Source organism: Oxyura jamaicensis, chromosome 4, assembly GCF_011077185.1.
Source record: "Oxyura jamaicensis isolate SHBP4307 breed ruddy duck chromosome 4, BPBGC_Ojam_1.0, whole genome shotgun sequence".
In the NCBI taxonomy this organism is placed as follows: domain Eukaryota; kingdom Metazoa; phylum Chordata; class Aves; order Anseriformes; family Anatidae; genus Oxyura; species Oxyura jamaicensis.
The window spans coordinates 1,905,716-1,917,898 of record NC_048896.1 but is presented as its reverse complement, the minus strand read 5'-3'; the positions used below and the strand labels follow the sequence as shown (position 1 = coordinate 1,917,898).

The 12,183-nt window shown below is 39.5% G+C and overlaps 1 protein-coding gene across 2 annotated transcripts in view; it reads left to right on the top strand.

The window, feature by feature from the left end:
- BRWD3 (bromodomain and WD repeat domain containing 3) overlaps window positions 1–11,655 on the top strand; it is a 47,958-nt gene extending 36,303 nt beyond the window's left edge. Inside the window, exons 27-40 of one of the 2 annotated variants that reach the window (XM_035324720.1) lie at window positions 132–214; window positions 732–843; window positions 1,230–1,291; window positions 1,379–1,534; window positions 2,225–2,345; window positions 3,093–3,218; window positions 3,309–3,390; window positions 4,073–4,129; window positions 4,651–4,791; window positions 5,072–5,224; window positions 7,152–7,315; window positions 7,906–8,003; window positions 8,530–8,682; window positions 9,290–11,655. In XM_035324720.1, the coding sequence (XP_035180611.1) occupies window positions 132–214; window positions 732–843; window positions 1,230–1,291; window positions 1,379–1,534; window positions 2,225–2,345; window positions 3,093–3,218; window positions 3,309–3,390; window positions 4,073–4,129; window positions 4,651–4,791; window positions 5,072–5,224; window positions 7,152–7,315; window positions 7,906–8,003; window positions 8,530–8,682; window positions 9,290–10,074 (2,293 nt within the window). In that variant the 3' untranslated portion in view covers window positions 10,075–11,655. Of the gene's footprint in view, window positions 1–131; window positions 215–731; window positions 844–1,229; window positions 1,292–1,378; window positions 1,535–2,224; window positions 2,346–3,092; window positions 3,219–3,308; window positions 3,391–4,072; window positions 4,130–4,650; window positions 4,792–5,071; window positions 5,225–7,151; window positions 7,316–7,905; window positions 8,004–8,523; window positions 8,683–9,289 lie in introns of both variants that reach the window. The other variant, XM_035324718.1, reaches the window with a different exon arrangement.
- The last annotated feature ends 528 nt before the right edge of the window (window positions 11,656–12,183 follow it).

Below are 12,183 nucleotides of genomic sequence, written 5' to 3'. Positions count from 1 at the left end.
TGGTGTTAATTCATCATTATGCCAAACCTGAAAAGAAATGCATGAAATTTTGTGTTTGGAGACTGTCTGTATTGTACACGTGGAACTATGCTTGTGGGTAATAGAAGCATTTTTTTTTCTGTTTCATGAAGGTACCATGATATGCCAGATGTTATTGACTTCCTTGTGCTGCATCAGTTTTATAATGAAGCCAAAGAAAGGAACTGGCAAATAGGTAACTACTTTTTTTCTGTTTCATATGTTTTGCAACATTTCTACAACTATTTAATATAATAGGCTGAAATGTGGTGGTTGTGGTTTCTTTGAGTTTGCGTGGACAGCGTATATTTTAGACTTACTGGAGTGCGAGAAAGGTTGTTACAACAAATACTGACATTTAATTATACAATTCTCTTTCAAACATTTTTTTCTTTAATGTAACAGAATTTTATGATACTCCATTGTTTTACTTCATGCTAAAAATTCTAGAAGATTATATTTTTTATTTTGTAATTAAAGTAAGAATCTTATATTTATTACTCCCTGATAGTCCTTTAATGCTGCTGCAGTCTGACTTTGCAGTCAGACTGTGTATTTGTGGTTTGTGATGATATTTGTAAGATGATGTACATTGTATTCATAACATGATGTAAAAGCACTGTGCCACACGTTATCATAGTGATCATTGAAAACTTTATTTGATGTTTGCAGCAAACGAGAAATTTTGCTCAGTGCAGTCTTTTTCCTTATAGGGGATAGATTTCGCAGTATAATAGACGACGCTTGGTGGTTTGGAACTGTGGAGAGTCAGCAGCCTTTCCAGGCGGAATATCCTGATAGTTCCTTCCAGTGCTACAGTGTTCAGTAAGTACTCACATAGCTGCAGTGTTTTGGGCATGTTAACATACTCTGGGTCTTCTAGGTGTTTACACACAACTCGAAAGCGTACCTCGAGAACAAGGGTCCTTTTTTCCATTTAAAAATATAGTAAGGCATTATTTAATTTATTTATGACCTTACTCCTAAAACAACACCTTTAGCCTAAACAGCTGTACAGTGAATGCATAGAAAATAGAAGAGAAAAATAAAGAGTTTGAATCCAGCTAGCGACATGTCTTGTTTCTCATAGACGTGACCTTTTTGTTTTAAGACCCTTAGAGGAAAAAAAAAGTATCATTATATTCAGCCAAATGAAAAAGTAAGTGCTTGAATTTATGTATTTCAATGGATTTTATTTTTATTTTTAAAAGCTGGGACAACAACGAAAGAGAGAGGATGAGCCCATGGGACATGGAGCCAATTCCAGAAGGAAGTAAGTGTGCTTTGAATTCGTGTCGATGTAAAGTAAATAGTTGTGCATCACTGCTAGTACTTATGTTGTTGAATTCTTCATATTTAGCTGCTTATCCAGAGGAGGTTGGTGCTGGAGTCCCCGTGACTCCAGATGAGCTGACAGCTCTTCTCTACAAACCCCAGGAAGGAGAATGGGGGGCCCATTCCAGAGATGAAGAATGTGAACGAGTAATTCGGGGGATTGAGCAACTTCTTTCCCTTGGTATGTTTGGAGAGAAAAGGTGGAAGAATATCAGCATGGTAACACATGGCTGAAGGATAGATGGGGTGGAGTACTGGGAGTTTGTTGAAAATTGCCAAACTGAATAATTGAAAAGAGCCTTTTAAATTTCATGTGGTGCCCTTTTCAGTTGTGCTTTCCTGTTTCTGGGGCTTCACCTGTTCCTTTCACGTAGATGTGGATTCTGAGTGGCTTGCATATAAATATAAATGAGTAAAACAGAATTAATCTGCCAAAAAAAACAAAACCTGACAAATTCTTACCAACAAATACCTGGTTACTAGTTTCAGAATGCAGCTCTTTAATAGCAGGGATGATCTAAACTCTGTCCTATACATAGGACACTTCTGCATTCTTAGTTTATGTTGCTTGTTGTAGAATTCCTATTTTACATGCATAAGCCATGTTACTTTTCAGCAATACAGTTGGCTGCTGGCGTGGAAGTCTCAGATGTGATCCTTACACTTGAAAAAACATTTTCTGTTTAATTAACAACCGGTACAAGAGGTACAATCCTATCCTTTGGGTAACGATGTATCCAGCTGTAGATCTGTATTGCTTTTGCTGAATTCTTAGAAAGGAAATACAGAAACTATTATAAGTAATCTAATTATAACTTTCCTTCTGGTATCATCTGAGGCATCTGCATGATTTTGGTCTTTTGTCTTTCAGACATTTCTAATCCCTTTGCTGTTCCAGTGGACCTTAGTGCCTATCCCATGTATTGCACTGTAGTTGCTTATCCAACGGACCTCACCACAATCAGGAGGAGACTTGAAAACAGGTTTTATAGGTCGGTTTGGTTTTTATTTGTTTGCAATCTACATTTACTGTAGTCTATGTGAGGAAAATGTTTAGCTGAATAACGTGTAAATGCCACTGAGGCAACATATTTCTTTGGTTAACCAAGAGCGTAAGGTGAGATTCTGTTTGGCTTTGTACAAAGCAAGTCTTGCAATATAATAATTTCTTTTGTGCACATCATTAGGGCAAAAGCTGGTATATCTGGATCTGGAGGGTTGTGTTTTTTTTTGGTTTGTTTGTTTAACATACAGAGTCTTAGTCCCTGGATGGCACTGTAGGCAGAGCACATTTGATTTGTATCTCTGCTGCCTTTGAACCAGATACTTTGGTTTTACTGTAGCTGTTAGACATGGGCTAAATAGTGCTGTAAACTGGAAGTCTCAATTTTTCTGGTTAACTTGTTATAAATAATATCTTTTCTTATCCTGCACTTCTTTCCCTCTGGGGATCACTTTATCTGTAAGGCTTTCTCCAGGTGGGAAGAGCCAGCAGTTGTCTTCTGTAGATTTATTTTCTCTTCTTTCTATTTATTGATGATTTGAAGAGGGACTTTTTTCCTCCACAAAGCTATCTCAGCCTGGCACACTGGGGTAGTAAGCAGTGTGTGAACAGAAACCACTTATCTCTGTCCCTGGCAACTGGTTTGCCACATACTTGGATTACCTAATTCCTTTTTTTACTTTTAAACTCAGAAGGCAAATATACACTTTTTTCTTCATCCCTTTCTTTTTTTTAGGAGAATCTCTGCGCTGATGTGGGAGGTACGCTACATTGAACATAACGCCAGGACTTTCAACGAGCCAGACAGTCCTATAGTCAAAGCAGCCAAAATCGTAACGGATGTCTTACTTCGCTTCATTGGGTAGGCATGGTTTTCTTACCTCACAGATCTGACATCCTGAGTCTCTGAGCAATTTGGTTATGTATTTTGACTTTTGTTACTGCCCTGCAGGGATCAGAGTTGTACGGATATATTAGAAATATATAATAAGGTGAAAGCAGAAGACCTGAGCAGTACTGATGAAGAGGAGGAGGTAAGACCATTAAGTGTGACCATGAGAACTTGCATTTTAAAATTCAGTACCCGGAAGAAGTTTGAGAAGATTTTTGCTGAGTTTTTATTTTATGGGTAGTTGCTTTATATTTTTGAGATGAGCCTGTTTAGGCCATTTGATTGCTCACGTAGGGCAAAAAGCTCCCTTCAGTAAGTAAAACTGATTCTTGGAGCTGCCTGTCTTAAATCTTCTCTCAGTACATGGTATTTTGTTATGTGAGGAAATATTAGTAAGCAGGGGGAATATGAGCTGGAGCTATTATTCAGTCTGATGAACAAGAAGGACAGGTTCTCCTGTTGGCAGGGAGGAAGCAGACCTGGTTTTCTTAGGAAGAGGTATGCAGCTGTGCATGACTGGAATTATCTGATTGCTAAGGACTGAAAATAAGCCATTAATATTTCTCAGATATTTATACGTAATTTCTGTGGAAGCAAACTTATAAAAGAGATGGAGCAGTTGGATAAACTTCATTTAAAAAAACCTTTTTTCTCCCATGAAGTTATGTAATTTGAGTTTTAAACTAGTTTGTTTTGCTCAAGATATTCTTTTAATCTGAATAGTTTATAACTGCGCTTGCCGTTGTTGTATTTTTTTAAGACTGTTCCCATTTCTGTGTGCATATACAAGCATGCATGTGTGTAATCATTACCTTTTCCTTTAGGTGGCAGAAGTAGATGTAGATTCAGATGCTCCAGGAACTTCCTCTGGGAAAAGACGAGTGAGTCAATATTTCTGGTTGGTTTAGCTTATGAGACAGAGAGACTGAAACACTCATTTAGGTCTGGAACATGTTAAAGTTGTCATAGCCGATAGTCTGCAGTTTCAACCATGGGAATTCAGTTGTGTGTATGTGTAAGTGTTGGCAGACTACGGCTGCTGCTGTGCAGGTAAATGTAGCTGCTGAAGAATCTTTTTGTTTGCTTGATTGATTTGAAAGATATCTAGAACAAATCTAATTTGCCATCAAATTTGGAAGAAAACTGACAAAAATAGCTAGCCTGGATCTGAAATACTGCGTACTTCATCTGGGTTTGAGCAATTGTATATTGCCAGAAAAGGCATAGTTCTGCAATTTGCATTCTGCATATCGTAGTGCCTTGAGCCGTTTTAACCTTATTGCAGTTCTGTTTTTAGTTGTGGAAATCTGCTTCAAATCAGAACACTAATAAATTAATATAAACTTAAGGTGAAAAATCTGAATATTCTGAAAGATGATGAAATACATCTGTTTCCTTGCAGGTAAGACGGCGAATAAAAAGACAGCCCATGAAAGCAAGTCCTGATGCTTGGAAAGAGCAATGCAAACAGTTGTTAAACCTGATTTATGAAAGAGAGGACTCTGAGCCATTTAGACAGCCAGTTGATCTGTTCTCCTATCCTGTGAGTACAACTTCTGTACTCACAATTTTAAAATCTAATGTTTGACAAAGTTCTGTGCTGGACATGTTTCTAACCTTCCCATTTCTGAGCCGGAACGGACCATGATGTTTTTTGCAATGATGTTTTCAGAGAATTATCTACAGTAACTCTCTAATCTCTGTCCTAGGTGGAAATAATTAGTTAAGAGCTGCTGTTTTGAATGATATCATAGATGTTTTCATGATCAGCCTCAGGTGTTGTTATCATCAGTCTTTATTATTTTTTTTGCGTGCCCTTACAGGATTATCGAGATATTGTTGACACTCCTATGGATTTCAGCACTGTGAAAGAAACCTTGGAAGCGGGAAACTACACTAGTCCATTGGAATTTTACAAAGATATTCGCTTAATATTCTGCAACTCTAAAGCTTACACTCCTAATAAAAAGTCTCGAGTAAGTCATACATTTTAATTTCTTCTTTATAAAGACCATAGCCCTGCGTATTAAATCAGATGCTTTAGTGGTAACAAAATCACATCTCCAAGAGACACCATCTAGCATGGATAAGAATGTTGTTTAAAAATTTACCTGTAATTTTTATGTAGAAATAGAAGCATTTATAAACTATTACGAATAAAATACATACCAATTGGGTTTAGATTGCACTGCCTTTACTTAGAGCATAAATTTCACAGACGCATTAAATCCTGTGTGTTGTTATATGTGGCACCTAACGTGGTGATGCAAAATGTTTTGTTCTAGCCACTGGCTATCAGGAGAAAGAGCAGAGTGTGGTGGGGAGAGCTTTCAGTGCAAGTGTAAATGGTGCTAGATGGGAGGCAATGGGAGGTAGCGTGACATTTTTCATCTCTTGAGGAGCAGTACTCCCTGCTCACCAGCAGAATAATAGCTACTGTGCCCTGTGAAAGCAGGGTGATGACAGGAAGCTTGAAGGAGGGTGCTGCTATGGGAGAGGGGAGCTCCAGGTAAATGTTACGGGTGCGAGAGAAAGCACAAAGCTGCTGTTACCAAAGGTGGGTTCAACTGTTGGTGTTGTAAAAAGGACAAAAGGTGGGCTGGGGTAAGCTCTGAAGATAAAGACCAATAACTTTTGCATATTTAACAGAGAGAAAGGTAGTAGAGGATTGCAAGAAGACAGGTGATTTGAGAGTGGTTTTTGTATGCTTGAGTTTTGAGTATACTTGGTAGTGAGTTATTTACTGCTGTGTGCTCCCTGGGAACTTCCCTGTGTATTTATAACTGAACAGCTGATGAGTCAACTCGCAAATTACTTTAATAGAGTGGCCCATCGATATCCATTTGCTTAAATACTGCGAAGAGCCTCAGTGGGATGATCTTCGTGGGAGGGCTGGGGCACACAGCTGGGCCTTCTGCCACAGTGGGTTCATCCACTGCCAAATGCCTGTCCGCACCCTGAGGTTTTCTAGCCTTGTTTACCATCTTTGCAACAACATCCCAAATGGAGGCAAGAAGGGCAGGATACCACATACCAGTGCTAAAGAGTCATTGCTGCAATGTAAGGGTCAGGGAACAGGAATTAAGATGCATGCATGGAAAGAAAACCGTTATCAAAGAGGTTTTGGATTCAGAAAGACCCCAAGAAATGGGAAGAGGCCTAAGGTGGTGATAATGTTGTCTAGATCTTGATGGTGTTTACACAACTTCCGTAAGACTGGATGCAGCAGAAGGGTATGGATATGAGGAAGAAATTAAGAGCTCCGTTTTATATATGCTGAGTTTACCCTATTAGTTTGTCATAAGCATAAAACATCTGAAGTAAAATCTTGAACAGAAGTAAATGGTCCAAAATACAGAGAGAGCTGTAAGTGCATTTGTGAATGAGGGCAGTCAGAAGTGAGGCCCAGAAAGAGGGCGAGGAAATGGCTTAAGGACACCTGGCTTTTTGAAATTGGGAATGAGGACATTTCAGCTGGCGTCTCTGTGCAGCTCTGTAGGGATGAGTGTGAGGACTCATCACTAGGGAATTATAGCAAAAAACAGAGATGAGTTGACAGTGAAGTTCAATTGTTCTTTCCCTTGGTACTTATCTTACGGAGTGCCTCCGTGCTTTATGGAGATTAAAAATGGAAGGTATATTTCAGTAATCAAAATACCAATTTTCCTTTAACCTTGTAAATATGTAGTACTGTAAATAATTAAATCCTTGTCCAAGCACACTTGCTGTCATAAGAATGCACTTGCATTTTGAAAGGAAGTTATCTGTAAAGAGCAGTTGAATGTCACCATGAATTTTTCTTTTGCACTGCAAAGATTAAGTCTCTGCAGCTTTGCGATGGTTTTCTGCTGATCTTCCAGATAGCCAGGCTTTAATAAGTGTGGCCATGCTTTCTCATTCCAGATATACAGCATGACACTTCGACTATCTGCCTTATTTGAAAATCATATGAAAAATATCATCTCTGAGTACAAGTCAGCAATGCAATGTCAGAAGAGGAAAAGGCCACGGTACCGAAAACGGCTAAGAAGCAGTAGCAGTTCACCATCAACTAGCAGAGCATCTAGGTAACATAATGATAGTAAAATGTGCTATCAGTGCCATTTGAGATATGTCAAGACAGTGGTAGGCAGACCTTTGTGAATAAGCAGTCAGTTAATGGCATTGCTCATTTCCTGACACATTTGCTCTTTTGGGTGCTAAATTTATGAGCTCAAATCCCATCAAAGCTCACTTTGTAGTTTGGGCTTAATTCTGGTAAGTGAAAGGCTATATAATTAGCAGCATTCCCTCTGGATAAAATGAAAAAGCAAGTTTCTTTTGCCTTTGTTTAGTAATGGTTGAAAAAATGCTGCGTAATGCTTTTCTGAATTCTGTATGGTACGTTATCTGTGTAAACTGAGTGGTTCAGCTTTAAAAGGTGAGGTTCAAAGACCTCACATGCCTTGTTCTTGAAAACTCAAATGCCTTTATCAAACAGAATGATATTGTCACTGTTTTTAGTGTTACTACTTCAGTACAGGCACTGGGGAAACAGAAATCATTTGTGTTACAAGTCTGCTGAAAAATAAACAAGGCACTGAGGGGGAAAATGTTTTCATGTTTGAATCCTTTGGTACTAACAATTTTATCTTAATGGGATGTTTTGTGTCGTCAGTCCAAAAGGGAAACAGAAGCAAATGAAGATACAACCTAAAACCAACCAGAATACCTCACTGCCTTTGACTAGGACTAGCTCTTCAGTTTCATCTCACGGTGAGGAGTTATTTTCTAAAATGCATCCTTTCTTTTGTAGCAACTTCTCTGTGCAGAGTGGTGAAAAAGCTGTTGCATATTTATTGTTCAGTTTAAATCTTATAAGACACACGTAAAACCTACCTGTTGAACAAGCAAGTAGGAAGATCATATAAATATGTGGTCTGTAGCTCCTGTTAGCAGAACACGGCCCTCCATCTATTGACAAGTTATTGGCAAGGTTCAGAGAAGAGGGAAACTTGGTCTGTCCTTGCTAAAAATTAACCTAATAACAAGAGCCTGGACTTCTGCACACGGGCTTCCCTCATACAGCAACTACAAAGACGTTAAGTTTACTTTGGATTACACCCTGGATGAGTCTGTCTCTTCATGACTGGAGAGGCAGCTTGGTGAAACTAACCTCCTGACTTTCAGGCCACTGACTCAGGTGATACAAAACCTCCCCAAAATGCCTTACATTTTAAACGTATAACTAGAGAACAAAGGATACCCTGTCGAGTTAGCAGTGTCCCATCTTAAGTTTCAGATACAGCAGAGGAACCTTTGGGTTCAGCCACTGGTGAAGAGTTGGAAGGCCAGCCATCTTCCTCGGGCTCAAATGCACAGAACCGAAGTGGAAATACCATCGATCCAGGGAAAAGTAGACCGATCAGAAGTAAATTGACACCAGTGAAACAAGGTGGGAAATAAGTACTCTGTTCTGTGGATGACTGGTTTCACTAGAAATGGAAGGTGCTGCTTCTGGCTGATGCTTATGTTTTTCTTGCCAGGGTCTAACGTTATACTGTAGCCCCAAAGCACACTGCAACTGTTTGCCACAGATTCCAGGGAAATTCCCTGGCCTTTTGACAATGCACGTTTGTTAGGAAATAAGCACTACTTGCAGTGTTGTTTTAATGTCCATTTTTAGGTTTGAAGTAGATTTTGGAAGTGTTTCTGTCTTGACACACTTGATAGGATTTGTCTGCCTAAATGTTAGACGTCTGTGTCTGAGCAAATCACTCTGGTCTCCTGGTTTTGAATGGATTTGGATTGGACTAATAGTCAAGAGAGTCAAGCAGTCCATGCTTCAGGATAAGATGAACAGTGTTTACTTCTGTTCCGATAAATTATCATCTTAGAGTACCTGCTTGCCTCCACAGAACATAAAGGTTGCCTGTGGTGACTAGCTCAGAGTTGGATCATCCCCAGAGCACATCACAAAGGCGTGAGGCAAATCCCGTTTTTTGTGGCCCAGTTTGGTTCAGACGTGACAATGATAACTGGATTATTTTGTGTTTGCTTAGATCACTCTCCTGATGGACTGCTTACTAATGGTGATGGCAGAGAACCTCGGACAGGAGTCAAGAGGAAGCTAGTAAGTGCATCAGAAGATGAGCATCTGGAGGAGGCAGAGGAGGAGGAAAAGAAGAAAAGAGACTTAAAGGAAAAGTCCGGTTTATCTTCATCAGAAAGTGGGGAATCAGCATCCAGTTCAAGTTCTGAAAGCAGAAGTGGCTCTGATTCAGACTCTGAATCAACATCTAGAACAGATCAGGATTACATTGATGGAGACCACGACTACAGCAAAGTTGTGCAATCCAAAAAACCCAAGAGAAAAATCAAAAGAAAAGTCACCAGTGGAAAAAGGAATTGGCAGGGCAGAGGGACAGGAAGGAGGGGTAGGTGGGGGAGGTGGGGCAGATGGAGTAGAGGGGGAAGAGGTGGAAGAGGTGGACGAGGTTGTGGCAGAGGAAGAGGTGGTGGCAGGGGAGGAAGAAGAGGCCGGGGAGGCAGAGGAGCCTCACGAGGAGCCACCAGAGCAAAACGTGCCCGAATTACAGATGATGAATTTGAGAATCTGTTTGGAGGACAATTTGGTGAGAACGTGTTTGGAGGCCGATTCAGTAGGCCGCCTCGAATCAAAACAAGGAATGAGGGCAGGAGAACTGTCCTGTATAACGACGATTCTGATAATGACAATTTTGTGCACACCGAGGATCCTTTGAACCTTGGTACTTCCAGGTCAGGCAGGGTGCGGAAAATGACAGAAAAAGCCAGGGTCAGCCATCTCATGGGATGGAATTATTGACAGATGAAAAACTTTGGAACAATTTTAAAAGAACTTCAATGGCCTTCTACTGCAGGGATTTTACCAGAAAATCTACCAAGCAAGTTGTGCGGGGACTCCACTCATGTCTCACAGTGGTGCTTTTCCATTATGTCAATTTGCGTTTGTTTTAAAGCTTCAGATCGCCACACTTCATTGGTCAAAACAAGCCTTATTCATTAGGCCTTAAATTACTGAAATTCTTCCCCACACACTACGAGTTCATCGCATTAAAGAGGCTTCCAGCTTCTCAATAAGAACATGATATTTTAAATCATGATTATGACTTCTCTCCCTTTTGTTTTTGTATTATAGAAATAGCACCTTCTTACAGAGTTTTTATGTGGTTTCTGCCATAAATCCTTATACACAGTAATAATTATAACTTTTGCACAATACACCAATCCTAAAGGCAGCTATAAAATGTTTACAGTTTCTATATTGTAAGAAGGATCTGGATTATTTTAATCTTCCCAGGCCAAACAGTCATGAATTGTGCTGAACTGAAGTATGTCTATACTACAGTTACGGGGGTCCTGACGTGCTTTCTATCGGTTCCTTATTCGTGTAAAAAGTGACAAAGGGTTGGTGCCTTGTAAATATGTAGCAAACCTTTGATGTGGTGTGTCCTATGTGTGCATTAACTTTATTAAAAAGAGAATACTTGAGAAGTATGAATATCTAGACAAAAGGTGCCAAATGCAAAAGTTACTTGCATCTATTTTCTTTTTGTCCTCTCATATTTTTATAGTATTAATAGAGATTGTGCAGCTAAGGGGTAACTTCAACATTTGAAAGGTTCCTCCTCTTCAAAGCATAACGTGATTTTTAATAGTAGCTTGGCTACCTCTATTTACAACTACTGGAAACTTAAAAGAAAATAGATGCTATTATTCAGTATGTGCTGAAGAAGAGGCAAGCAGGAGCGTAGAGGGATGGAATTGCTCGCTGAGTTGTACAGTAACTATATCTCCATTATATCGACACAATGAAAACAAATCCAAGTAATGATCAGAGTTTTCAGAAGCGTGATGTTTTCAGCAGGTGGTAGTTTGTGCAGGTAGGCCAACTGGCTCCCACACGGTTCTGCTGCGACTTACTCGGTACAGATCTGTGTTTAGCTTAATTTGTCCCTTGGAGCTGATGGGGAAGCTGAACTGAGCTCTGTGCCTCTGGTGGCTAGCAGTCCTGATAACTTTCCGTTCTCGTCCTCCAGACAGACTCTTGTGTCTCAAGCTTCCAGAAGAGAATTCTTGTTGCACTGTACTTGTTATACTGAAAACTGCAAACTTGAAAACAGAACTCACTTGGGTAGTAATAGTACAGTACGTGCCGATGCGAGGGAAGTGGTAGTCTCTTTCCCCAGTGAAAGGCAGCAGTCTCAGTGGGCAGGAACACGGGACTTGTCGTGGGGTGAGCTGCAGATGGGCAGCCTCTTTGCTTAGTAGGGTCTGGTTGAAATACATATGGGACTTCAGTTTTCTCCTGTTGTTTAAAAGAATCTGACAGTTCCAGCTTAAGAGAGTACGTTGGTTTACACAGAGAGAACAAATGAAAAAAAAAGAGGTTAGAAATTTTTGGTGGAGTTTTTCAAGATTTCTTTTTTTAAATTTTCATCCAGTATCCTTAAGTTAATCTGTGCACGGCTTGGTCAATAATTCTGGAAAACCTCAGGCAGCAAAGAGTGACCCATGTATATTCTCAGATGCAGAAGGAATTTAATTTTTGACTTTCTATATTAAGCACTAGCTATTTTATCTCGCTTTCCAAAAATTCTACTTAGATGCAAAATGACTTGAAAAAAAATGCAAAGGTTTAGTTTTGTGATGGAGGAGAGTATATCCTAAATTGCTCAGAGCAGTAATATGAGTTTATGGTACAGTAGAAAAATCACACTTCTTTGATAACTGTTTTGAATCAGCCATCATCCATTTCTGGACTTAATTCAGTTGTGTTTTGATGGGAATATAGCGCAGAGGCTCTCCTCGTTCTGTACTGGGCTTTAAAATATAAACACCCGTCCTATCATCTCTCTCTCATATATATAATATATATATATATATATACATACATATATATTTATAAAAAAAT